The sequence below is a fragment of the Actinia tenebrosa genome, unplaced genomic scaffold, assembly GCF_029948245.1.
Source record: "Actinia tenebrosa isolate PJP-AT-01 unplaced genomic scaffold, QUT_ActTen_1.0 PGA_scaffold2__45_contigs__length_23673736, whole genome shotgun sequence".
Classification (NCBI taxonomy): Eukaryota; Metazoa; Cnidaria; class Anthozoa; order Actiniaria; family Actiniidae; genus Actinia; species Actinia tenebrosa.
Window position 1 is genome coordinate 5,080,467 of NW_028292579.1, and position 25,543 is coordinate 5,106,009.

General features: G+C 36.9%; 1 protein-coding gene across 1 annotated transcript; it reads left to right on the forward strand.

The window, feature by feature from the left end:
- The first annotated feature begins 16 nt into the window (after nucleotides 1–16).
- LOC116305573 (uncharacterized) lies at nucleotides 17–21,168 on the forward strand. Its single transcript, XM_089034317.1, has 16 exons — nucleotides 17–532; nucleotides 979–1,085; nucleotides 2,721–2,927; nucleotides 3,593–3,691; nucleotides 4,373–4,431; nucleotides 5,623–6,956; nucleotides 7,900–8,049; nucleotides 8,696–8,849; nucleotides 9,163–9,227; nucleotides 9,745–9,844; nucleotides 16,556–16,683; nucleotides 17,017–17,130; nucleotides 17,580–17,660; nucleotides 18,138–18,278; nucleotides 18,849–18,958; nucleotides 19,918–21,168. The coding sequence occupies exons 1-16, from the start codon at nucleotides 476–478 to the stop codon at nucleotides 19,979–19,981; spliced, it is 2,970 nt and encodes a 989-aa protein (XP_088890443.1). The 5' UTR covers nucleotides 17–475; the 3' UTR covers nucleotides 19,982–21,168.
- Nucleotides 21,169–25,543: the final 4,375 nt, after the last annotated feature.

The following is a 25,543-nucleotide window of genomic DNA, read 5'->3' on the forward strand; positions in this document are numbered from 1 at the left end:
GCCCAGCGGGTAATGTTCTTAGACAGTTCCCGTATAACGACAAAATGGCGGTCGCTGTTGTGTAATGAAAGAAAAAAAACGCTCATATTTTCTTTCTTTTATGTGCTTTACAGCAATAATATCAAGCTATCAACAATATTAGCACAGAGGACATCATACATACTACCATCAAGAGAAATTTTATGGCATAAAAGTTTGTAAATTGGGTCAAACTCCATTTATGAACTGGTAATGTTTTGAAAAGAAAAGAAAAACAGAGTGAGAAAGTTCGTGACATTTGTCTGGCTTGAACAATGACCAGTCACGTCGTGCTCAAAGATGACATATTCAGGACGGTAGGATATTATCATTGCAAGATCTAGAGAAATATTCTTGTTTTAGAGATTCATTGAAGAACTGTGAAATTGTACACCATTTTGGGCTCGTCCCTCTTGTCAGACTAGAACAGTGTTTTTGGTGTTAAGCATCTCGTGAGATGCACGAGCCACTTGCCGAAGTTCTCTTAGAAAAGCTTTGCACGGCTGTTCAAAAGGTGAGTTTTTCGAACGGCGTTTCGATTCAAGTAAATTCTGGATTTAAGATATTAAAAAGCTATCCGAAAAGTTATACGACCAAACGAGTTTCCTCAGCTGCATTTAATAAAGAATAGGAAAATAAAACTGAAATCGCAATTTTTATGCTTCGATCCTCGTTCTCTCATCTTTTACTTCTTTATTATGACATCATTCTATATTTTAAGTGACGCACTTTTTTCTTCGAGTAAGATATCGCTTTAGTATATAAATCAATGTGTTTTAATCTTTCTAGAAATTTGATATTATGTATTTTTCTCAATTTCCTTGTAAATCAAAATGCTCTATTGAATTCAGTTTTTGGCCATCAGTTTTTGTGTTACCCCATTTTAAATTATTGTGGGATTGTAGATGGAGTAAGAATGTCTTATTTTATATTAGTCCTACTACAATTTTGTTTTTACAGGTTCAGGAAGAGTTTGCGTTAGGACAAGGAATTATTAAAAATGGAGAGGCAGTCAATCAACTCTGTCAAAGTGTTGATGGCATCTTTAGTCATGGTCTAAAGGAAGGGTAAGTGCTAATGGTACAAAAATCAACATGTTAAGTAATTTTAGATTTGTCATATTGAATACCTATTTCCTGTAAAATAGGCTTAAGTTTGCACTGCATGCATTATGGTTATGGAGCTTCATAACCCTATGAGCCTCAATACAGTATGAGAATAATAACTATAGAATAGTTAGCTTTCTAAAACGTCAAGGCATGCACAAATAGTAGTAATTGAATAACAGGATAAATGATCACTTATTCTACGGTTTGATGTTATCTCCCACAAGGGATGTTCTGCACTTCATAAAGATCATCTTATGTTAGAATTTGCAATCCTATATCTTTGGTGGGGTTAGTTGTTAGTAACCAATCACTTTTCCTTTGAGTAAGATAGATGAACTATCTAATCAGGATCATTCCCTTATTTTTGAAAAATGATTGGACAATGTTTTAATGCCTTAAATATTTATTTATTTTTCCTATATGTTAGATATGTCTCAGGCTTTACTATTTAAAGAAAGAAATAATACTCAATCAGGGTGGGACACAAAAATATATTAACACTTAAATAACCTTATGGTATAAAATTTTCACGACACCTCAATTTCTTAATTTCCAAGGTTGCATAATACTTTGAATTAGTTATTATCAAAACAACATATTTTAAGTCGTTTTAATTTTGTGATTTTATCAAATTCCTAGACGTTTTGACTTTTAAAGCATATTTACTGGTAATAGTCTAACTCTCCACAGACATCTCCTTGGCTCTTTTTGCCCCTTGGGCTTCCTGTGGTGAGGGCAAATAAAAACTAAACCCAGGGATCCCAACAGAGAATATATGGGGTAGCTTGCGGAGGAGGCTAGTAATTGGCCATTTTAGAAAAAAGTGAAGGACTGGGAATGAGTATATAGAAGGTATAATATTGATAATTAATCTTATTAAAAAACTATTTCCATGACGAGAAAGAGCACATCAAAATTATCAGGTTTCTGTAGTTTGGCATAGCTAAGTAAAAGCTAAATTGTAAGTAATCAAAAGCATCAGAAATTACGAAGAAATGTATATATGAGTGGTTAGAGCATGGCACCGGAATCGCCAGGGCACAGCTTCAAATCCCGTTTAAGACTTTCAATTTGCAGCTGCATACACATAAGTTGCTTCATATACTGCGAGGATCAGCTCAATTTTATATAAAGAAATGTATGTTTACTAATGGACAAGTGTCCCCAGTGACCACACATTTCTTTGTAATTTTTGAGATGTTTGTTAGGTTGCTACACGGTATGAAACCCAAAATCTTGAAACTCCAGAAATTTACTAATTTTGCCGTACTCTTTCTGGTTATGGTGTTTATTTTTTAACTAAGTTAATTCTAAAGACTTGTTCCCAGTCTTCAACTCATTTCTAAAGTGGGCAATAGTCATTCAGTCAGGAGTTTTTTTATTTTTTTGAAATTTCAAAAATTGTGAAAATTTTTGCAAAAATTTAGTGCATAATAAGGTTAATTGAATTATTATAAATATTACTGATGTGTTATCATGGTTATCAGTATTATTACTCTAACTTGCATTTGTTATTCTACTTCATCTACTGGCACTGCTTTTTTTAATCTTGGCCCATCTATTCATCAAGCCTGTCTTGAATCTCTTGAACAGGATTCTCAGCTGGGCTTCAGGTACAGAGACAACCTACTGGCCACTAGTTGTGAAAATCACCTATAAAGAAGTCATTCAAGATATTGAAAGACGCACATCACTCAAGAATGACAGGGAAAGATGTCAAGTGTGGCTACGTGTCGCTGCACAAGAAAATTCTTTAGGAAGTTACCTCAATATTGTCACTCAAGATGACAAATTGCTCAGGTACATCAGGATTTTCTAAACTCATAGAAAGTTGTAGTATCAATCTTGCCACTGAATGAATCTGGTGATTCTCATTATCAGCAAAAAATTAGGGTCTGAATCCAGTGAGAAGTGTTATAAATTAAGGTGATCTTTCCATTTCTGAGCTCCATTTTGAGACAACTGATTTATTTTTTAAGGGAAAGATAAACTTTAATAATGCAAATAGACTATTCCCTTTAGTATATAGATAGATTTCTGTTTCTAAGCTTTCTCACCTGACATGAAAAGGATTTGTCTTCGATTGGTGATATGAAACAGTATACACTCAATTGAAGAATCGTTGTTGGGTTCAGAAACATAGAATATAGAAGCTGAGACCGAAATGGCACATGGGAAGTACGTTAATTACTGAGATGCATGCTGTGACCGGCGACCCGTGGCATCATCCACTCTCAAATGAAGGTCTTCTGAATACGCATTTGGCATTCCAAACCAACTGCATGGATGGCGCAAATGAATAAATTATAATATAATTATGTCATTTCCCATGTGCCATTTCAGTCTCAGCTTTTATGTTCTATGTTTCTGAACCCAACAGCGATTCATCAATTGAGTGTACTTAATAAAAAAAACATTGGAAACATAGAAGGTAATAAATTGTGTTAATCTTTTTTCGCTTGCAGGGAGTTTTATCATCCTCATGCATTTGTTTTTGATGAAGTAAAGGTTGACACAGCCAAAACAGTACTATTGTATGGTTTATCCCATCTAGACTTTAATATGTAAGTTTTGCTGTCAATAGGGCATGTTTTCCCATTTGCCAGACCATGTGTCATTCCCTAGAGTACCATTTCTTTGTTTAACAGTTGTGTGTGAGAAGACACATGAATATAGATACAACTCAAACAAAGAATCTTATTCTCAAGAGAATGACACCTGGTTTGTAATGAGAAAACATTACACCCAAGGTAAAGAGGTCTATTTCAATTTCTATTATAATTTATTAGGAACAAGTGATATGGTGAACAGATATTAACATTCAGACTACAGTACTTTTAGTAGAATGGCACATGCACAGTAATACCATGAGGGGGTCACTCCCCACCAACCTCAGCAAATCAATCCTCCTTAAGAATACATGCATATTACAATTAATACACCTATTTCAAAAAACATTGCCATCGCCAAAGGTGATAGGTGATAGGCAATAGGTGAAAAGTGACAGGAGATAGGTCATTCCAAGATCCAAGAATCGCTGGAATGACTTGTGTTTCTGCTTCTTTTGTCAAGAACATGGATCTTAGTGTTGAGACTGATTCAATGTTATTTGTAGTTAATGAAACCATCTCCATCTCAGAATGACATTGCCTATATCGTCTTTGGCAATGACAATGTTTTTTTTGAAATAGATGTATAAACTGTGTAATAGATGAATAATGTTAAAGTGAAATGATATTTTCCAGTTCTTTAGATATCCCTCATCAAACACCCATAAAGAATGTCCAGAAACAAGAATATACAGGTAAGGGACAATAGATATTTAGAACTTATTTTACACAGTATCATTTAAAAAAGATGTGCGGATTGCTTGAAAGTAAACACAGACAGATAAATGCTATCTTATATGGATGGGTGGGTATGTAAAGATCCATGGGAGGGGAGAGCTAGCTGCTTAGATGTATGCACTCTACCCTGTATAGGAGGATGATGGGTGGGTAGGTATAGATCCATGGAAGGGGAGAGCCAGCTGCTTAGATGTATGCACTCTACCCTGTATAGGAGGAGGATGGGTGGGTAGGTATAGATCCATGGGAGGAGAGAGCTAGCTGCTTAGATGTATGCACTCTACCCTGTATAGGAGGAGGATGGGTGGGTAGGTATAGATCCATGGGAGGGGAGAGCTAGCTGATTAGATGTATGCATCTACCCTGTATAGGAGGATGATGGGTGGGTAGGTATAGATGCATGGGAGGAGAGAGCTAGCTGCTTAGATGTATGCACTCTACCCTGTATAGGAGAATGATGGGTGGGTAGGTATAGATCCATGGGAGGGGAGAGCTAGCTGCTTAGATATGCATCTATCCTGTATAGGAGGAGGATGGGTGGGTAGGTATAGATGCATGGGAGGGGAGAGCTAGCTGTTTAGATGTATGCATCCACCCTGTATAGGAGGAGGATGGGTGGGTAGGTATAGATCCATGGGAGGGGAGAGCTAGCTGCTTAGATATGCATCTACCCTGTATAGGAAGTGGGTAGGTATAGATCCATGAGAGGGGAAAGCTAGCTGCTTAGATGTATGCATCCACCCTGTATAGGAGGAGGATGGGTGGGTAGGTATAGATCCATGGGAGGGGAGAGCTAGCTGCTTAGATGTATGCATCCACCCTGTATAGGAGGAGGATGGGTAGGTAGGTATAGATGCATGGGAGGGGAGAGCTAGCTGCTTAGATGTATGCATCTACCCTGTATAGGAGGAGGATGGGTGGGTAGGTATAGATCCATGGGAGGGGAAAGCTAGCTGCTTAGATATGTATCTACCCTGTATAGGAGGTGGGTAGGTATAGATCCATGAGAGGGGAGAGCTAGCTGCTTAGATGTATGCACTCTACCCTGTATAGGAGGAGGATGGGTGTGGCATAATATTGTTTTCATGAGATGCGTTGGTTGTGATACCTAAATCCATCCTTTTAATTCCCTCCTATTTTCACTACAGCATCTGTGGCAGCTCTGATTCCAGACAAGTCTCTCACAACAAATGGCTATCACTCCTCCTACTCCTCACCTATGACATACCCTGAAAGCCTCTCGCAATCGCCTCACAACAGCTTAACAAAGTCCAAGAAGAAAAAGAAGAAAATTAAGTCATCAGTAGCTGAGATAGCTGACAGCTTAGATGAAAGTGATGGCAGCAGACTTACATCAGTGGAGCGGTACATGTCGTCATCAATGACTGACTCTAAAAATGACCTTCAAAACGATTCTCTTCATGACGTAGATACTAATATGGAGTCGCTCTCTAACATTCGATTAGCACGGACTGTTTCTGTTGGGTTTGAGGCCACGAAAAACAAAGAAACATATGAGACTAGGAATATAAAAAGTTCGAGCTCTCTAGAAGATATAAATGACGTCAAAGAAAGCAAAGATACAGAAAGCTTGCAAAATGCGTTAGATAATTTATGTTTAGAACCAGATGGTGCGGCGTTAGGCGATGTTCAGCAAAACAAAGGAAAACAAAGCAAACTTGATAATATTTTAGATGAGAAAGTCGTAATAGGGAAAGAAAGTTATTTGAACCAGGAAGAATTGTCTGAAAATATAACAAACTTGGAAGATAAAGATTCTGCGGTAGAAAATGAGACTCTCAACAATTTAAGCGACTTTTCTGGGAAAACTGAGGAATTGCATGGAAATATGGTGACAGAAACGTCTGATAACAGCACAATAAAGAGTACTCGAATTGAAGAAGAAATATTATGCGAAAAAGATGTTGAAGATGTATCAACACCTTGTGATCAATCTGTAGTAGATGAAGAACAAATGTCCGAAATTTCAGAGAAAGGAAAAAACAATCTTGAAACTGTATTGGAGGAGATAAAAGATGAAGTTGAATATAAAGTATCTTGTGCACGGTATGAGTTTGGTACTCCTATTGAAACATCTTTTGACGATGACACAGAGCAAAATAAAAATCATCTTAGTCCAGAAGAGGACGAGGATCTGAACTTTGTACCAGGAATACATAAAGTTGATGACTGGCGCTCTCAAAGCAGTAGCATTAATAGTTTTACAGGTTCTGGTTCATTTTCACATACAAAACCGGTTGTAGAGAAAGTGCAAAGAACGTCGACTATGGATTCAATTAAGTCTTCTTCGGTGAGTGGCAGCGTGCAGAATGATTTATGGAGGTTTGTGGATGATGAGGTTGAGAGGAGAAAGGACTCCAGGGCTGATGACATGAGTGTTGCTACAGAAGACAGTTTCAGTGATCTTGGAATATTTGAAGAACTTCTTGGAATGGAAGAGGATCACTTTTCTACTCCAGATGTAAGTCGTTTAGTTTTAATCTCTGAATTAATTAATTTCCTCTCCTCTCCTCTCCTCTCCTCTCCTCTCCTCTCCTCTCCTCTCCTCTCCTCTCCTCTCCTCTCCTCTCCTCTCCTCTCCTCTCCTCTCCTCTCCTCTCCTCTCCTCTCCTGCCCTTCCCCATTCATTGAAGTAACATATTTCAAACTAAAAAAAGTCAAGGTTTGAGATAAAAGCATAACTGCGTCGTTAAAAACTTAACGTCGAAGACATGTTCCGCACTTATTAGAATTGTTACGTGCGATTTCTCAAAAGTATAACTCAGTGCCTCTTTTGTATAATTCTTAAAAGTGTGCACATGATAACTTTAGATGCGCAAAGGGAACTGAGATAATACACACAATCTACATAGACAAAGGTATACAAGTACATAACTACTACAAGAACTAAGAAAACGATCATTAAAGTCAGGTTTCAAGAGTTTGGCTTAAATTTTGTGTAGAAGATGTGCGTGTTCCAGTACAGATGCATTAATTTTCAAATTGATTGAATTATTAAAAATATTCACTCTTTACTTTATTGTTTGTATTTTTGAATATTTTGCAATAAAATGAAAGTATCCCTTGAGTAAATGAATCTGTCTAACCAAGGAGCCCGGAGAGATTTACGAATAGGACGTTTGCCTGATGGCGTCATTGACCTCTACTTCCAGACTCCTTTGCACACTTTCACTTGTTCAGTTAATTAATACCAATTGTCTTACTATTCTCATGAGGGAATACAAATTTAAATAAGAAAGAAAATTCGCGAAGCATTGTGGTAGTAGGAGTCAAATGACGCCATCATGCAAACATCCTATTCGAACAAAGCCGGCCTATAAACGCCTTTTAATAACTTTTTCCCAAGGTGAGATTCAGCAGTCATTGGAAAAGTTCTGCTCTAACGCCTTTGTTCTCGTTTTTAGAATTTTATGGGTTTCTCGACATCAGAAGAACTTGAACACGCTATTCGTTCATGTAAAGACATGATTAGAGCAGCTACACCTAACTCAATGGAAAGGAGACAACTTGTAGAGAGATTGATCCAACTGAGAGTCAAGCTACAAGAAAACAAGGTAATACCTTACTCTTGTGACTGACCCCGGCTTAAAAAGTGCATTTAACCTATTATTGAATAAAACGGTCCCAACATATGACTTTACATTTGACCTAACTTTTGACCCAACATTTGACCTAAGATTTGACCCAACATTTGACCTAAGATTTGACCCAACATTTGACCTAAGATATGACCCAACATTTGACCCAACATTTGGCCCAACATTTGACCCAACATTTGACCCAACATTTGACCCAACATTTGACCCAACATTTGACGCAATATTTGACCCAACATTTGACCCAACATTTGACCCAACATTTGACCTAACATTTGACCCAACATTTGACCTAACATTTGACCCAACATTTGGCCCAAACATTTAACCCAACATTTGACCTAGCATTTGTTGTTAAAGTGTGGCTAAGATGTTAGTTAAATCTTGGATCAACTTTCTAGTCAAATGTTGAGTCAAACGTTGGTTCCTTTTGTCAGAGCCTTTAGACGCTGTCTGTGCTCAAGAAATATCTTTGATCTGTTGGGCCTTTTTAGATTCTTGCGCAACCACATAAAATGATATATTAAACCTAAAAGAACTAAAGTTTTTCATTGCTTGGTTGCCATTAGTAAATGTCTACTATTATCTTGGTTCAATAATTCAGGAAGAATCGACGTTTGTCAAAATACCTGACGCCAAGAAGATCTTAGGCCATCAGTTCGTCAAAGAACAAGGGGCTCGTACTACTGACAGTCGCCTGTGTGACCGCTGTGGTAAATGGATATGGACCATGTGGCAATCGTTATTTATATGTAAAGGTATACCTTGAGATTGTTCTTGTCTTTTACTGACCAAACGATCAAAGGGCTCAATCGACTCCTTCGCATTTGCCACAAAAAAATATTTTGAGTAACAAAATTTGATGGTATTAAATACTAACGAAACCCGCTTTCCTTTCTCGCCGGCATATTAAATATTTTAAAAAAGCCATATCAGTGCTATAATTGAATACAAAACCCATTTAGTTTGCATTGCGAATGAATGTTAGTTTCCGCCGACTCTAGGGGAATTGCCATAAGGAATCCAGTGAGTTAGTGTCACTGCACTTATATTTGGATTTTTCTCTTCCAGCTTGTTCATTTTGTTCTCACCGTAAATGTCTGGAGCTGATCAGAAGACCGTGTGCCAGTCGTAAGGTAGCTAGAGGCGTAGTATACCGTTATTGTAAAGAAAAAGCCTATAACTCAAAGTACGGACGTGACCATAACCGTGCCTTTTGAAGCACTATTCCTTTATTATAGATTAAAAAAACTTTGTTTATAAAGGATGACACTTAACAGTAATTTACGGATAAATCCTTATCCAGTGGATAGTCGGCGCTGTTATCCAATAAATTTATCCACTGGATAAAATTTATCTGTACAACCGGGCCATGATGATTTCGCGCGCTGTTTCGGTTTAAAGGTTGTCCTTCACGTACCATGACATGACATGGCCGTGTGCTGTACCGTTTCAAAGTTATGTGCGCTGAATCCGCTCTACGAACTGACTATACAATCATTTGTCAATGCGTGCCTTTTACACTTCCAAGAAATTTCTTCAATTATTTCAAGTACGGCTTTAATTACTTAAAACGCCTCATTCCAACAATCTTGATTAACAACTCGACGTGTTTTTAACCAGAACTCTGTGGTTTGGTTTTTGTTGTTTCAGGTGTCAGTCGCGACGTACAATTTGAACATTTCTCCTGAAGGCGGTCTAAACGCGCAACAGTACAAGTGTGTGGAATGCCGTAAAAGAATATCATTAAACAGTAAGTAGTTTGTTTAGCATTTACTAGAGCATTTTTATGCTTACAAAATAAAATTTTGTAGCAGTTGCAGAACTCAGTCTTAAATGATACTCCAGGCAGAGTACGTTGTGACCATATACTTTCTAACTTTGCTTCTTGTGGTTGTCATCTTGTTGATTTTGGATATTCCATTTATCAAAACTTTTCATGAATTCATTCGTCGTAGTCATCATTATAATCGTACCAACTAATATCTGACCTCACAATGCCTCAAACACTATTAGGTTATCTGGCTAGTTTAACGACAAGTTATTCCAGTTAGCCTGTACCATTTTCTAGTCGTCAATTAATATTTTTTCACCTTAATGTGTATATATAATCATCTGCATAACTTTTTATAGCCTTTATTTGTATTTATAGAACTATTTAATGATTTATTTCCTTATTAGCTGTAATTTCAATTCATTATTCATTTATATATTGTATATACACAATGTAAATTTTGGTAGACACTTTAATAAACCCTTAAACCCTTATAATACTGAATATCACTATCATCATCACCATTATTATGATCATCATCATCGTCTGACCATCATGTTAATCATGTCATCCTCATATCATCATCACCATTATTATGATCATCATCATCGTCTGACCATCATGTTAATCATGTCATCCTCATATCATCATCACCATTATTATGATCATCATCATCGTCTGACCATCATGTTAATCGTGTCATCCTCATATCATCATCACCATTATTATGATGATCATCATCGTCTGACCATCATGTTAATCGTGTCATCCTCATATCATCATCACCATTATTATGATCATCATCATCGTCTGACCATCATGTTAATCATGTCATCCTCATATCATCATCACCATGATTATGATCATCATCATCGTCTGACCATCATGTTAATCGTGTCATCCTCATATCATCATCACCATTATTATGATCATCATCATCGTCTGACCATCATGTTAATCGTGTCATCCTCATATCATCATCACCATTATTATGATGATCATCATCGTCTGACCATCATGTTGATCATGTCATCCTCATATCATCATCACCATTATTATGATCATCATCATTGTCTGACCATCATGTTAATCGTGTCATCCTCATATCATCATCACCATTATTATGATCATCATCATCGTCTGACCATCATGTTAATCATGTCATCCTCATATCATCATCACCATTATTATGATGATCATCATCGTCTGACCATCATGTTAATCGTTTCATCCTCATATCATCATCACCATTATTATGATCATCATCATCGTCTGACCATCATGTTAATCATGTCATCCTCATATCATCATCACCATTATTATGATCATCATCATCGTCTGACCATCATGTTAATCATGTCATCCTCATATCATCATCACCATTATTATGATCATCATCATCGTCTGACCATCATGTTAATCGTGTCATCCTCATATCATCATCACCATTATTATGATCATCATCATCGTCTGACCATCATATTAATCATGTCATCCTCATATCATCATCACCATTATTATGATCATCATCATCGTCTGACCATCATGTTAATCATGTCATCCTCATATCATCATCACCATTATTATGATGATCATCATCGTCTGACCATCATGTTAATCATGTCATCCTCATATCATCATCACCATTATTATGATCATCATCATCGTCTGACCATCATGTTAATCATGTCATCCTCATATCATCATCACCATTATTATGATCATCATCATCGTCTGACCATCATGTTAATCATGTCATCCTCATATCATCATCACCATTATTATGATCATCATCATCGTCTGACCATCATGTTAATCATGTCATCCTCTTATCATCATCACCATTATTATGATCATTATCATCGTCTGACCATCATGTTGATCATGTCATCCTCATATCATCATCACCATTATTATGATGATCATCATCGTCTGACCATCATGTTAATCGTGTCATCCTCATATCATCATCACCATTATTATGATCATCATCATCGTCTGACCATCATGTTAATCATGTCATCCTCATATCATCATCACCACAATTATGATGATCATCATCGTCTGACCATCATGTTAATCGTGTCATCCTCTTATCATCATCACCATTATTATGATCATCATCATCGTCTGACCATCATGTTGATCATGTCATCCTCTTATCATCATCACCATTATTATCATCATCATCATCGTCTGACCATCATGTTGATCATGTCATCCTCATATCATCATCACCATTATTATGATGATCATCATCGTCTGACCATCATGTTAATCATGTCATCCTCTTATCATCATCACCATTATTATGATCATCATCATCGTCTGACCATCATGTTAATCATGTCATCCTCTTATCATCATCACCATTATTATGATCATCATCATCGTCCGACCATCATGTTGATCATGTCATCCTCATATCATCATCACCATTATTATGATGATCATCATCGTCTGACCATCATGTTAATCGTGTCATCCTCATATCATCATCACCATTATTATGATGATCATCATCGTCTGACCATCATATTAATCATGTCATCTTCATATCATCATCACCATTATTATGATCATCATCATCGTCTGACCATCATGTTAATCATGTCATCCTCATATCATCATCACCACAATTATGATGATCATCATCGTCTGACCATCATGTTAATCATGTTATCCTCATATCATCATCACCATTATTATGATGATCATCATCGTCTGACCATCATGTTAATCATGTCATCCTCATATCATCATCACCATTATTATGATCATCATCATCGTCTGACCATCATGTTAATCATGTCATCCTCATATCATCATCACCATTATTATGATCATCATCATCGTCTGACCATCATGTTAATCATGTCATCCTCATATCATCATCACCATTATTATGATCATCATCGTCTGACCATCATGTTAATCATGTCATCCTCATATCATCATCACCATTATTATGATCATCATCATCGTCTGACCATCATGTTAATCATGTCATCCTCATATCATCATCACCATTATTATGATCATCATCATCGTCTGACCATCATGTTAATCGTGTCATTCTCATATCATCATCACCATTATTATGATCATCATCATCGTCTGACCATCATGTTAATCATGTCATCCTCATATCATCATCACCATTATTATGATCATCATCATCGTCTGACCATCATGTTAATCATGTCATCCTCATATCATCATCACCACAATTATGATGATCATCATCGTCTGACCATCATGTTAATCATGTCATCCTCATATCATCATCATCATTATTATGATCATCATCATCGTCTGACCATCATGTTAATCATGTCATCCTCATATCATCATCACCATTATTATGATCATCATCATCGTCTGACCATCATGTTAATCGTGTCATCCTCATATCATCATCACCATTATTATGATCATCATCATCGTCTGACCATCATGTTAATCATGTCATCCTCATATCATCATCACCATTATTATGATCATCATCATCGTCTGACCATCATGTTAATCGTGTCATCCTCATATCATCATCACCATTATTATGATGATCATCATCGTCTGACCATCATGTTAATCGTGTCATCCTCATATCATCATCACCATTATTATGATGATCATCATCGTCTGACCATCATGTTAATCATGTCATCCTCATATCATCATTACCATTATTATGATCATCATCATCGTCTGACCATCATGTTAATCATGTCATCCTCATATCATCATCACCATTATTATGATCATCATCATCGTCTGACCATCATGTTGATCATGTCATCCTCATATCATCATCACCATTATTATGATCAACATCATCGTCTGACCATCATGTTAATCATGTCATCCTCATATCATCATCACCATTATTATGATCAACATCATCGTCTGACCATCATGTTAATCATGTCATCCTCATATCATCATCACCATTATTATGATCATCATCATCGTCTGACCATCATGTTGATCATGTCATCCTCATATCATCATCACCATTATTATGATGATCATCATCGTCTGACCATCATGTTAATCGTGTCATCCTCTTATCATCATCACCATTATTATGATCATCATCATCGTCTGACCATCATGTTAATCATGTCATCCTCTTATCATCATCACCATTATTATGATCATCATCATCGTCTGACCATCATGTTGATCATGTCATCCTCATATCATCATCACCATTATTATGATGATCATCATCGTCTGACCATCATGTTAATCGTGTCATCCTCATATCATCATCACCATTATTATGATCATCATCATCGTCTGACCATCATATTAATCATGTCATCCTCATATCATCATCACCATTATTATGATGATCATCATCGTCTGACCATCATGTTAATCATGTCATCCTCATATCATCATCACCACAATTATGATGATCATCATCGTCTGACCATCATGTTAATCATGTCATCCTCATATCATCATCACCATTATTATGATGATCATCATCGTCTGACCATCATGTTAATCATGTCATCCTCATATCATCATCACCATTATTATGATCATCATCATCGTCTGACCATCATGTTAATCATGTCATCCTCATATCATCATCACCATTATTATGATCATCATCATCGTCTGACCATCATGTTAATCATGTCATCCTCATATCATCATCACCATTATTATGATCATCATCATCGTCTGACCATCATGTTAATCATGTCATCCTCATATCATCATCACCATTATTATGATGATCATCATCGTCTGACCATCATGTTAATCATGTCATCCTCATATCATCATCACCATTATTATGATCATCATCATCGTCTGACCATCATGTTAATCATGTCATCCTCATATCATCATCACCACAATTATGATGATCATCATCATCGTCTGACCATCATGTTAATCATGTCATCCTCATATCATCATCACCATTATTATGATCAACATCGTCTGACCATCATGTTAATCATGTCATCCTCATATCATCATCATCATTATTATGATCATCATCATCGTCTGACCATCATGTTAATCGTGTCATCCTCATATCATCATCACCATTATTATGATCATCATCATCGTCTGACCATCATGTTAATCATGTCATCCTCATATCATCATCACCATTATTATGATCATCATCATCGTCTGACCATCATTTTAATCATGTCATCCTCATATCATCATCACCATTATTATGATCATCATCATCGTCTGACCATCATGTTAATCATGTCATCCTCATATCATCATCACCATTATTATGATCATCATCATCGTCTGACCATCATGTTAATCGTGTCATCCTCATATCATCATCACCATTATTATGATCATCATCATCGTCTGACCATCATGTTAATCATGTCATCCTCATATCATCATCACCATTATTATCATCATCATCATCGTCTGACCATCATGTTAATCGTGTCATCCTCATATCATCATCACCATTATTATGATGATCATCATCGTCTGACCATCATGTTAATCGTGTCATCCTCATATCATCATCACCATTATTATGATGATGATCATCGTCTGACCATCATGTTAATCATGTCATCCTCATATCATCATCACCATTATTATGATCAACATCATCGTCTGACCATCATGTTGATCATGTCATCCTCATATCATCATCACCATTATTATGATGATCATCATCGTCTGACCATCATGTTAATCATGTCATCCTCATATCATCATCACCATTATTATGATCATCATCATCGTCTGACCATCATGTTAATCATGTCATCCTCATATCATCATCACCATTATTATGATCATCATCATCGTCTGACCATCATGTTAATCATGTCATCCTCATATCATCATCACCATTATTATGATGATCATCATCGTCTGACCATCATGTTAATCATGTCATCCTCATATCATCATCACCATTATTATGATGATCATCATCGTCTGACCATCATGTTGATCATGTCATCCTCATATCATCATCACCATTATTATGATCAACATCATCGTCTGACCATCATGTTAATCGTGTCATCCTCTTATCATCATCACCATTATTATGATGATCATCATCGTCTGACCATCATGTTAATCATGTCATCCTCATATCATCATCACCATTATTATGATCATCATCATCGTCTGACCATCATGTTAATCATGTCATCCTCATATCATCATCACCATTATTATGATGATCATCATCGTCTGACCATCATGTTAATCGTGTCATCCTCTTATCATCATCACCATTATTATGATCATCATCATCGTCTGACCATCATGTTAATCATGTCATCCTCTTATCATCATCACCATTATTATGATGATCATCATCGTCTGACCATCATGTTAATCATGTCATCCTCATATCATCATCACCATGATTATGATGATCATCATCGTCTGACCATCATGTTAATCATGTCATCCTCATATCATCATCACCATTATTATGATGATCATCATCGTCTGACCATAATTTTAATCATGTCATCCTCTTATCATCATCACCATTATTATGATGATCATCATCGTCTGACCATCATGTTAATCATGTCATCCTCATATCATCATCACCATTATTATGATGATCATCATCGTCTGACCATCATGTTAATCGTGTCATCCTCATATCATCATCACCATCATATTCATCCTTATTTTCTTTTCTTGCAGAAGGCGAACACAGTGAAGCCCGTCTGTGTGACTACAGTGGACAGTTCTTCTGTGAAGACTGTCACTGGAATGATCAAGTCATCATACCTGCTAGAGTGATACATAACTGGGACTTTTCTCTTTACAAGGTATAACTATCGATGATGTCCTTGATGCGGTGAACCACGTTGTATTATGAGCAAGAGACAGAGGTGGTAACAACAAAACATTATGATTATCGTCACTAACAGCAACAAAAACAGTGACAACATCATCATTAACATCAAACAACAACGAAAACATAATCAAAGGTGCCCCCACCCCCCCCCCCCCCCCCCCCCCCGATAAAATAAACCTACATAGATAGCGAAAGAAACATAACGGAATGTTACAAAAGCGAAAGACGTTTGTATATGCACATCTTAAATTTCTAAGTACTTGAGTATTTAGTTGTTCCTAACATTGTTTGCATGATCTTACAGGTCTCTCGACAGACCAAGCAATTCTTGGATTTAATGATCAAGAAGCCATTACTCGACCTTGAACAACTTAATCCTGCTTTATTTAAGTTCGTAGGGGAGTTGAGAGAGATAAAGGTTAGTCAATGATACAATAACAATATTTTACATGTAGAGGGACGCCTTGCTAATGCGCTATAGGAAAACCCTGAAATCATGGGAAAGACTGTGTGTTATAGTTAACTCATTCGGACATTTTAAGTGTATGATATACACCAAAAAACGTTGTCAACGCCAAAGGCGTAAGGCAACAGGCGATAGGCGATAAGCAATAGGAGAAAGGCCATTGCAAGATCCAAGAATAGCTCAAATGACTTGTTTTACTACTACTTATTCTTGTCAAGAACATGGACCTCAGTTTTGACCGATTCAATGTTGTTTGTAGTCGACGAAACCCTTTCCTTATCAGAATGACCTATAGCCTACCGCTTTTGGCAATGACGTTTTTTTTGAAATAGGTGTATACTTTACAAGGAAAAAAGTCAATGGCTCTATTAAGTACTATTATTATTATTTATATCCATCAGAGACTGAGGGAAGAAATCCTCATCATGAAGAAATACTTCATGAGTTGTCGAATGGCGCTTGAAAGCAAATTACTGTTACATGTGAGTAAATCACTTCACATTCAATGTTGTTTTTTCTTTTCCCATCTAATATTTATTCCATTTTTTCTTCATTTACCTATCATCCATACACCCTTTATTCCTTTCTCATTCTTTCCTTCCATTCTTTCCTTCCATCAACTCCTCCTTTGGGAGTTGCGTGAATCGCGCAGAAATCGTATGTTGTTTACTTAAATCTTCGATTTTATTGAAATCTTTCTTCCCATCCCTTTCTCCATCCATAATTCTTTCGCGAATGGCACGCTAGTGCAGAAATTGTTTATCATTTGTTTAAGCTTTCAAATTCTAAGTGCGTCCGAGAACTCACACCAATCGAATGTTTCAATGTTTACAAAGGCCCTCACACTATTGAGACAACAGAAGAAATGCTGTGAAGTCCAATTTGTAAGGCAATCATCAGTGCCCGTTTAGCACACCTTCTAGCACCCTTAAGTAATATAGCCATCGTTGTTCTTCCAGCTTCAAGATCACCAACATTTTGTCGATAATTCCAATGTCTACTCGTTACAAGATATCTTAGAAGTAGAGAATGGATCCATGCTTCCTTTTGTCACAAGAGTGCATTCATTATTCTTGACGCACATTAAATCAGACTGTGAGGTGAGCTCATCCATTTGTGGATTTTCTTTGTAAAAAAAATGTTAGTTTTTTTTTTTTTTTTTTGTAAAAAATATCTATTTCCTGACATAACATAATATTCCTCGTGTTTAAAAATGTTGGCCTTTTATTTCAAGTGTGGCTTAGTTATCTAGTGATTTCGTATGAGTTTTTAAAACCCTCTTCTAATAGTTTCGTAATCCCCCATTTCCAGCCCCCTTCCGAATCCCAACACCACGATTATTCGGGGGCCTCTACGCAGGCTACCTGATCATGTAAAATAATGTGAACCGACTGTAGCCCTTGAAATGAGTTTTGTCGTAGGTTACTAGCGCATCTTGCACCATTTTTAAGATCGATTAGGTGTTGGGTAGGTACTCTGAATAGCAGAGAGTCCTTGCGCTCCAATACTTTCGACCTAAGTACTAACATTTACGACTTGACAGCGAAAGTCTCTCTGGAACATGAGTGTTTTTTTTGGGAAGAAGGCTTTTGCAATACTCGAATACTCAGCTTTTCTCTCGAGGTAGGCATGTATAATAGTTGTAATAGTGGTATTTTATGAATCAACAGCTGTGTCGAGCCAAGGGCTTTGTCTGTGAGACATGCAAAGTGAATGAAATCATCTTTGCCTTCGATCCACATGCTGTACAGTGCGCCAAGTGCAGAACAGTATTCCACAAGTAAGACAATCTACTTTCTTTTTCTTTATAACGACACTAGCGTACTCAGTTTTCATTACCCCTTTGTCCTTGCGCACATATGCAATATGCTTGTTCCACAAGTAAGACATACAATCTATCGGTTTTTTTTCTTTATATCAATACTAGTGTAGTCAGTAGTGGGTAAATCTCACATATCACATACAATACATTACCATTACCCCTTTGTCTTTGCGCACATATGGACTTGCAATATGCTTGTTCCACAAGTAAGCGTCAGTAGTGGGTAAATCTCATATATCACATACAATACATTACCATTACCCCTTTGTCTTTGCGCACATATGGACTTGCAATATGCTTGTTCCACAAGTAAGCGTCAGTAGTGGGTAAATCTCATATATCACATACAATACATTACCATTACCCCTTTGTCTTTGCGCACATATGGGCTTGCAATATGCTTGTTCCACAAGAAAAATTTTCATTCTCTATATGATAATGGTAGGGTATCAATGGAAAGCTCGATCTGTTTAACTTCTTTAATGCTCATGTATATATATACCTGCAATATGTGCTATTTTTAGTGTAAATATACGGCGTCATAGCCGCTATGTTGGTTGACTTGAACAAAGCATCGGGTTTTGGTTTCTTTTATCATTTCAACCAGTGCCATTTCTCCCCCCTCCCCTCTCTCTCTCTCTCTTATGAAAAGGATACACGCTAAAATAGTTCTGTTATCGAATAACCTATCTATACATTGTTTAAAAAAATAATGATAACGGTTGCAAGGCGCCACATGCACCTGCAGCTTCAATAATTTACCGCGACTACTCGAGAAGCAATAGACTTTACAGCATTAAGCATTTAGTGGAGGGGGGGACTGTTCATACCTATGTAAGTCAAGAAAGTGTGGGAAAACGTCTAGATTTTCCTCTTTTCTTTATTCTCATCTATTTTTCCATTCCAATTCTCATTAGATTGTGTTTCAAAAAGGATTCTTGTCCAAAATGTCAACGAATACGAAAGAGAACATCAAAGTAGATCCCAACAGATGACTTGCACAGTACACTTATTCTGGTTCTTTTATTCATTTATTTGATTCAGCATTCCAATTCGACTCTATTTTATTCATTTATTTGATTCAGCATTCCTATTCGAATCTACTTTATTTATTTATTTGATCATGCATGAATACAAGATTCAGAAATTTCATGTGTCATACATCAAATTTACATAGTTTTTATTTAAACTTTACATGGTTTTAACAAATCAGTATTGTGATGGAACTCGTTTGGGTTGTAAGTCTAATATTTTCACGTGTCTCTCAGAAGCATTTTCCACAATGATATTCAATCTAAATTGCTACTAGAAGCGAGATAAATACTCAACAGAATAAGAAGGGCTCTGAAATAGGAATTCGATATTACGCCCAAACAACTTGACATAATCTAATGCGATACAAAAAGCTACGCACCCCTTCAATATAAATGGCTAGCTCACTCACTCTAACCCGGCAAATCAATTGCCCTATTTCACTATGACATCACATCAAAACAATCTATTGTTTAAACGCAAAGGATCATGGTTGTCGGAGGGGGGCAAATCAACGCAAATTCACTGAAAATTGTTCTAAAACCCTTATCAATCCACGAAGAGAAGTAGAATAGCCAGCAAATGCTCAGAATATTTTTTAATATTAACACATATTATATATCAGGCCATTTTAGATTAAACTGTTTCGCTAGGAGCAAATTTTGTTGAATTTTCTATTGGATTTGGCGATTCTATCCCCCACATAAACAAGCAGTGACGTCATAGTGAAATAGGGCAATTAATTTGGATCGGGGCAGGAATTTCGAGTCTAGATTCTTTCAATTTGACTTAATTTTTAGCAACAAGTATCAAGAGCTTTAGCGCGCTTCTATTAAAAAGTGTTCAAATTATTTTTCATCTTTTTTAAATAATATTTAACAAAATCAAAGTATGATTATTAAAATAATGATAATAATAATCGAGATAATCTTATCGTTTGCGCGCTTTTACCAGTATTTTTTACTTAAAATCTAGCTTGATCTTGTCCGCGATGGCAAATCCCTATAATGAAAACCTTATCTTGCTTGTCTGCAAACAAAAAACCTTAGCTACAATTTTCTAGCAATAATTTTATTTTTTAGCTCTTGACATAAGCCAAACGTGTGCTGACAACAATAAAGAGTTTTTTTAACATCGTTATTATTTTAACATGGATAATTTCCCCATGATATGTGCACCGCTTTCCCGGTAGAAGTCTCTCTTTACCGTCAATACTCGACAGTGTTTTCGTGATGGTGTTTCGAGTGCGGGACGTCGACCATACTGGGATGATGTAAGTGTTGGTACGTCTTTTTTGCATTCCTATGGGTAACATTTAGATACTTAAGTACATGGTAAGCACCACTAGGCTTTGAAAAGCTTTCGTATGACTGTGAAAACGTCGGTGCCGTATGCGTGCCTTGCTGCGACCGTGATGTTTTCTAGAATTTTGATTGGCTGATTTTTTTCTCGCGCAATGTGATTGGTCCGCAAGTGCCGTGACTTTGGCGTGACCGCGTCCGCGCCGTGTTTATGCCGTGTTCTGGGTATTTGATTGGATGGAGAGTGAAATCTCGAGCAATGTGATTGGTCTGGCGTATCCCTTGCCGTGTCAAGAACGTGTTCGTGCCGTGAGCTTTTCACAGTCATGCGAAAACTGCTCTAATTGAAAAGTACCATCATTTGCTTGTATTGTATTAACGGAGCACCCCTCTTTTCCGAAAAACCAAGTTCCAATTCTTTCTAATCCAGTTTACGGCATAAGAATTTCCATAAGAAACTTATAAATATGCTTGTGAGGCGTAAGGCGCGTTGTTATTTTAACCTACCTCTGAATAGATATCTAGTGCAAAGCTGTGTTGTCGATCATCACGGCGCAGTTTACTACAATATCCTTCCTCGATGTGGAATGTCCTATCATAAATCGATAAGGCCTTGCTCTAAATAATAAAAGACATGGGGTCACTTATACTTGAGTTATCAAACTATAGAGGTTTTGCATGATTACGTCCAAGAAGCCATGTTAGATGGCAGAACGACAATATCCCTTTACTCTGGGAAGTTGAAATATTTCTAGTAAAACGATCGTATTGTTTCTACCATCGCACATGGTTGGCGTCATGTAAACTTCTATGAATGTTAGATAGCTGTAATGTTGTATGCGCACCTGATAGGTGTTATTCGTTAGTGTTAGTGTAAGGTGTCATCCTTTAGTTGATTAAGGTATATGATGTTAGATAGCTGTAATGTTGGTTGCGCACCTGATAGGTGTTATTCGTTAGTGTTAGTGTAAGGTGTCATCCTTTAGTTGATTAAGGTATATAGTGTTAGATAGATGTAATGTTGGTTGCGCACCTGATAGGTGTTATTCGTTAGTGGTAGTGTAAGGTGTCACCCTTTAGTTTATTAAGGTATATAGTACGTGTTAGATAGCTGTAATGTTAGTTGCGCTACTAATAATTCTTCAAGCCTTTGTTACGGCTCCTGTGTTTCTTTGCACTTCTTTCGTGCGTTCAACGCTGCCTGCGTGCTTTATCCTTAATGAAGCACAGAAAAAGCTGTTTTATGTAACTTATGATTTAGAAAGAATCCGTTGTAGTTTCCATTGCTTTTTTCTTACACAATGCAGTTTTTCTTTGCAAGGCACTCTACGCGCGCGAATGGTTTCAGCTACCATACTCCGTTTTCTAATAAATCACAATTCTCGGCCAATCAGAGCGCGTATAGGAAGGTGACTACCATGGCGGAGCTTTAAAGTAAACGGCAAATCGAGTCATTTCTGATGCAAAAGTCTTACCTTTTTTCCTGTATTGAAATAACTGATGTTTTGTAGAGGTTGTTCACCCTTGAAATAACGACTGAAATTGACTTTCCATGTATTGCATACATCAGCACTTTTGCCTGAGTTAATGAAGTGGTTCTTGTTGATCCTAAACTCACGCTGTAATGACATTCAGCACAAACGACAATAAGAAAGGATCTCGAATCGTTGTATCATGGGGATACTTATTCGAGTTATTAGTTAACGGTTAAGAGTATAAAAATATGCAGGATGCAGCATCTCACGTGAGCAGAGTTTGTTAATAATAATAAATAATAATGGGATTAACAGTGGATTCCACAGAGTGGCTCTTCTTCCACTCGATTCCAATTGGAATTCTAGAAGTTGATTTTTGCGGAGGGAAGAAAGCCGGAGAACCCGGAAAACCCTCGAAGCACAGGAGAGAACCAACCAACAACTCAACTCACATACGACACCGAGCTCGTCGGGACTCGAACCCGCCGGGTCGCATCGGTTTGAGCCGAGCGCTCTCACCGCTACGCAACACATGCTTCCCAGGTCACTCATTTGGGTTTTTTCTCCGCTTGTCCTCCTTATGCCAATCCCAACAAGCTAAATTCCAACTCGATCTATGAGATAACCTTGCTCTGACTTTGATCAACCCAACCTACCCTGACATTCTCTCTCCACTGCTCCTTTTCCTGTTCAGCGGTGTAGGTTTTTAATCCATATACAGACATCCGAATACCTTCCCCTGGATATGTGCTCCCATCTTTACCTCCCTTCCTCTCTCCTCCTTCATCCGCCTTTTCGTCTTCACTCATTGTCGATAAACGTTTCTGCTACTATTCCACTTCGTTTTTCTATTAACCTATTTTGTCTTTGAGTTTATTTACGTCACAACAGAGGATTTAATTTTCAGACATGCGCGAGCGCTTTCATAAATATCGCAGGCGCAGACATGAAAACGAGGTATTTTCAGGCAGTGTTAATTCCTAATCCTTTGGAAGCCATTGAAAACATTGCTGTATGTTTGTAGAAGTAAAATAAAATAAAGTTTTGTATGTGTTTTCCATAGCGCGCGTAAGATCTTGCCCGAAAATAGCGGTCCTTTTTCGAATCTGAGCACGCGCTACTTTTGATAGCGCTCGCACATCTTCGAAAATATTACAGCGCGCATTGAATTCTGGTTTGCACATTCTCACTTGAGTGCTGGTGTTCTTATTGCGAGTGCATAATTGAAGAAATAGAAAACGCGCGCGCGTGCTGTGTGCAGTTATATAACTCAACAGCACAGCAAGCAAGTTTTTTTATTTCTTTTATAAAATACAAATTACAATAACCGTTATTATAGATAGGAAGGACGCTACCAAAAATGCGCGCGCGTGCTGTATGCTCTTATAAAGCACGCTCTCCCAACCAATCAGAACTCGAGATTCATAACAGTTATTTTATAAAAGTTGTTAAATAATCATTTGTCGTTTATGTAGAATAACCTGCTCTAACCAATACAATATAGCACTGTAACAATGCTATATAACCTGCTCTAACCAATACAATATAACACTGATAACAATGCTATATAACCTACTCTAACCTATACAATATAGCACTGATAACAATGCTATATAACCTGCTCTAACCTATACAATATATCACTGATAACAATAGACATCGCGTTATGTTGTACTAGTTTGTAAAAAAATCAATAGATTAGAACGTTTTTCGTATGAGTGTTAAGCAATGCCGCAAATTTGTAGTTGTACTCTAACCATACCGTATGTTACCTTTTGTTTCTTTACTCTCATTTGCAATTTATCTTCAAGGCCAAGGGTTCCTAGTATTTTTAACTTATCACGTTGATCCTTAATTGGTGTTCTTAAAAAAAACTTTGTTCAGATCTGTGCTCACTTTTATGGATAAAGAGGCGGTAAAGAGGCCACCTGCATGACTATGTGAAAAGATACAGGAGAAAACAACGATAAACGTTGATTGGTTTTTTTTTTTTTTTCTTGTGTTTCTTGTTTGCGCACCATTTTGCCGAATCGTTGGCCACTGATACTACTGATGCCACTGAAAACTGCACTGACACGGCACGGTCACAAAACGCAGCTGCCGACACTTATTAGACCATTCACAGCGTTCAAACTTTGTTTTTAAATCGTCATGCTAAATGAATTCAATTCTATTAATTTTGTAATCGTATTTTTTTAATACTGAACTACATTTAAATTAGCTTTAGGCTGAACGGGATCCTGTTAAACTGATAGAAATAAATAAGAATTTAAATGTTGATAAACGATGAGCTGGTCGGTGTCACAAAGAAAAAAGGTCTCAATATATAAGATTAGCTTGAAGATATCTAGGAAAGTAAAGGAGATCATCCTTTAAGCCACAGCAGGTTGTCATACTGTGTACGACAGTTTAAAAAGAAGAACGCCTAAACGAATGCCTAACGAAGCCTGTTGGTCTATCATCTCTCTTAATAAGACGGCGGGTGGCTATCTAGCTTAATTACATACTTAGTTTTTTCTTTATGATTATGAATGTGCGGTTCAGATGTGGGCCTTGACGTGACGGCACCCCCAAGCTTAATTATTGGTCGTTCCAAAAAAGTATTTTCCACTGCATAAGGAAAGGTAAGTCATCTTTTTCCTTATTTCAGTTTTCTGTTATATTTTTAATGTCTTAATTCAATAAAAATCCCTCAAATCGACGATCGATATTAAACATTTTGACTGTAAGTTCGT

What these genes read in the sequence shown, in the direction of transcription:
- LOC116305573 (XM_089034317.1), top strand. Translation starts at nt 476, where the DNA reads ATGCACGAGCCACTTGCCGAAGTTCTCTTAGAAAAGCTTTGCACGGCT. An exon ending in CAAGATGACAAATTGCTCAG is followed by an intron (nt 2,928 to 3,592) that starts GTACATCAGGAT and finishes TTTCGCTTGCAG; the next exon opens with GGAGTTTTATCATCCTCATG. An exon ending in GACCGTGTGCCAGTCGTAAG is followed by an intron (nt 9,228 to 9,744) that starts GTAGCTAGAGGC and finishes TTGTTGTTTCAG; the next exon opens with GTGTCAGTCGCGACGTACAA.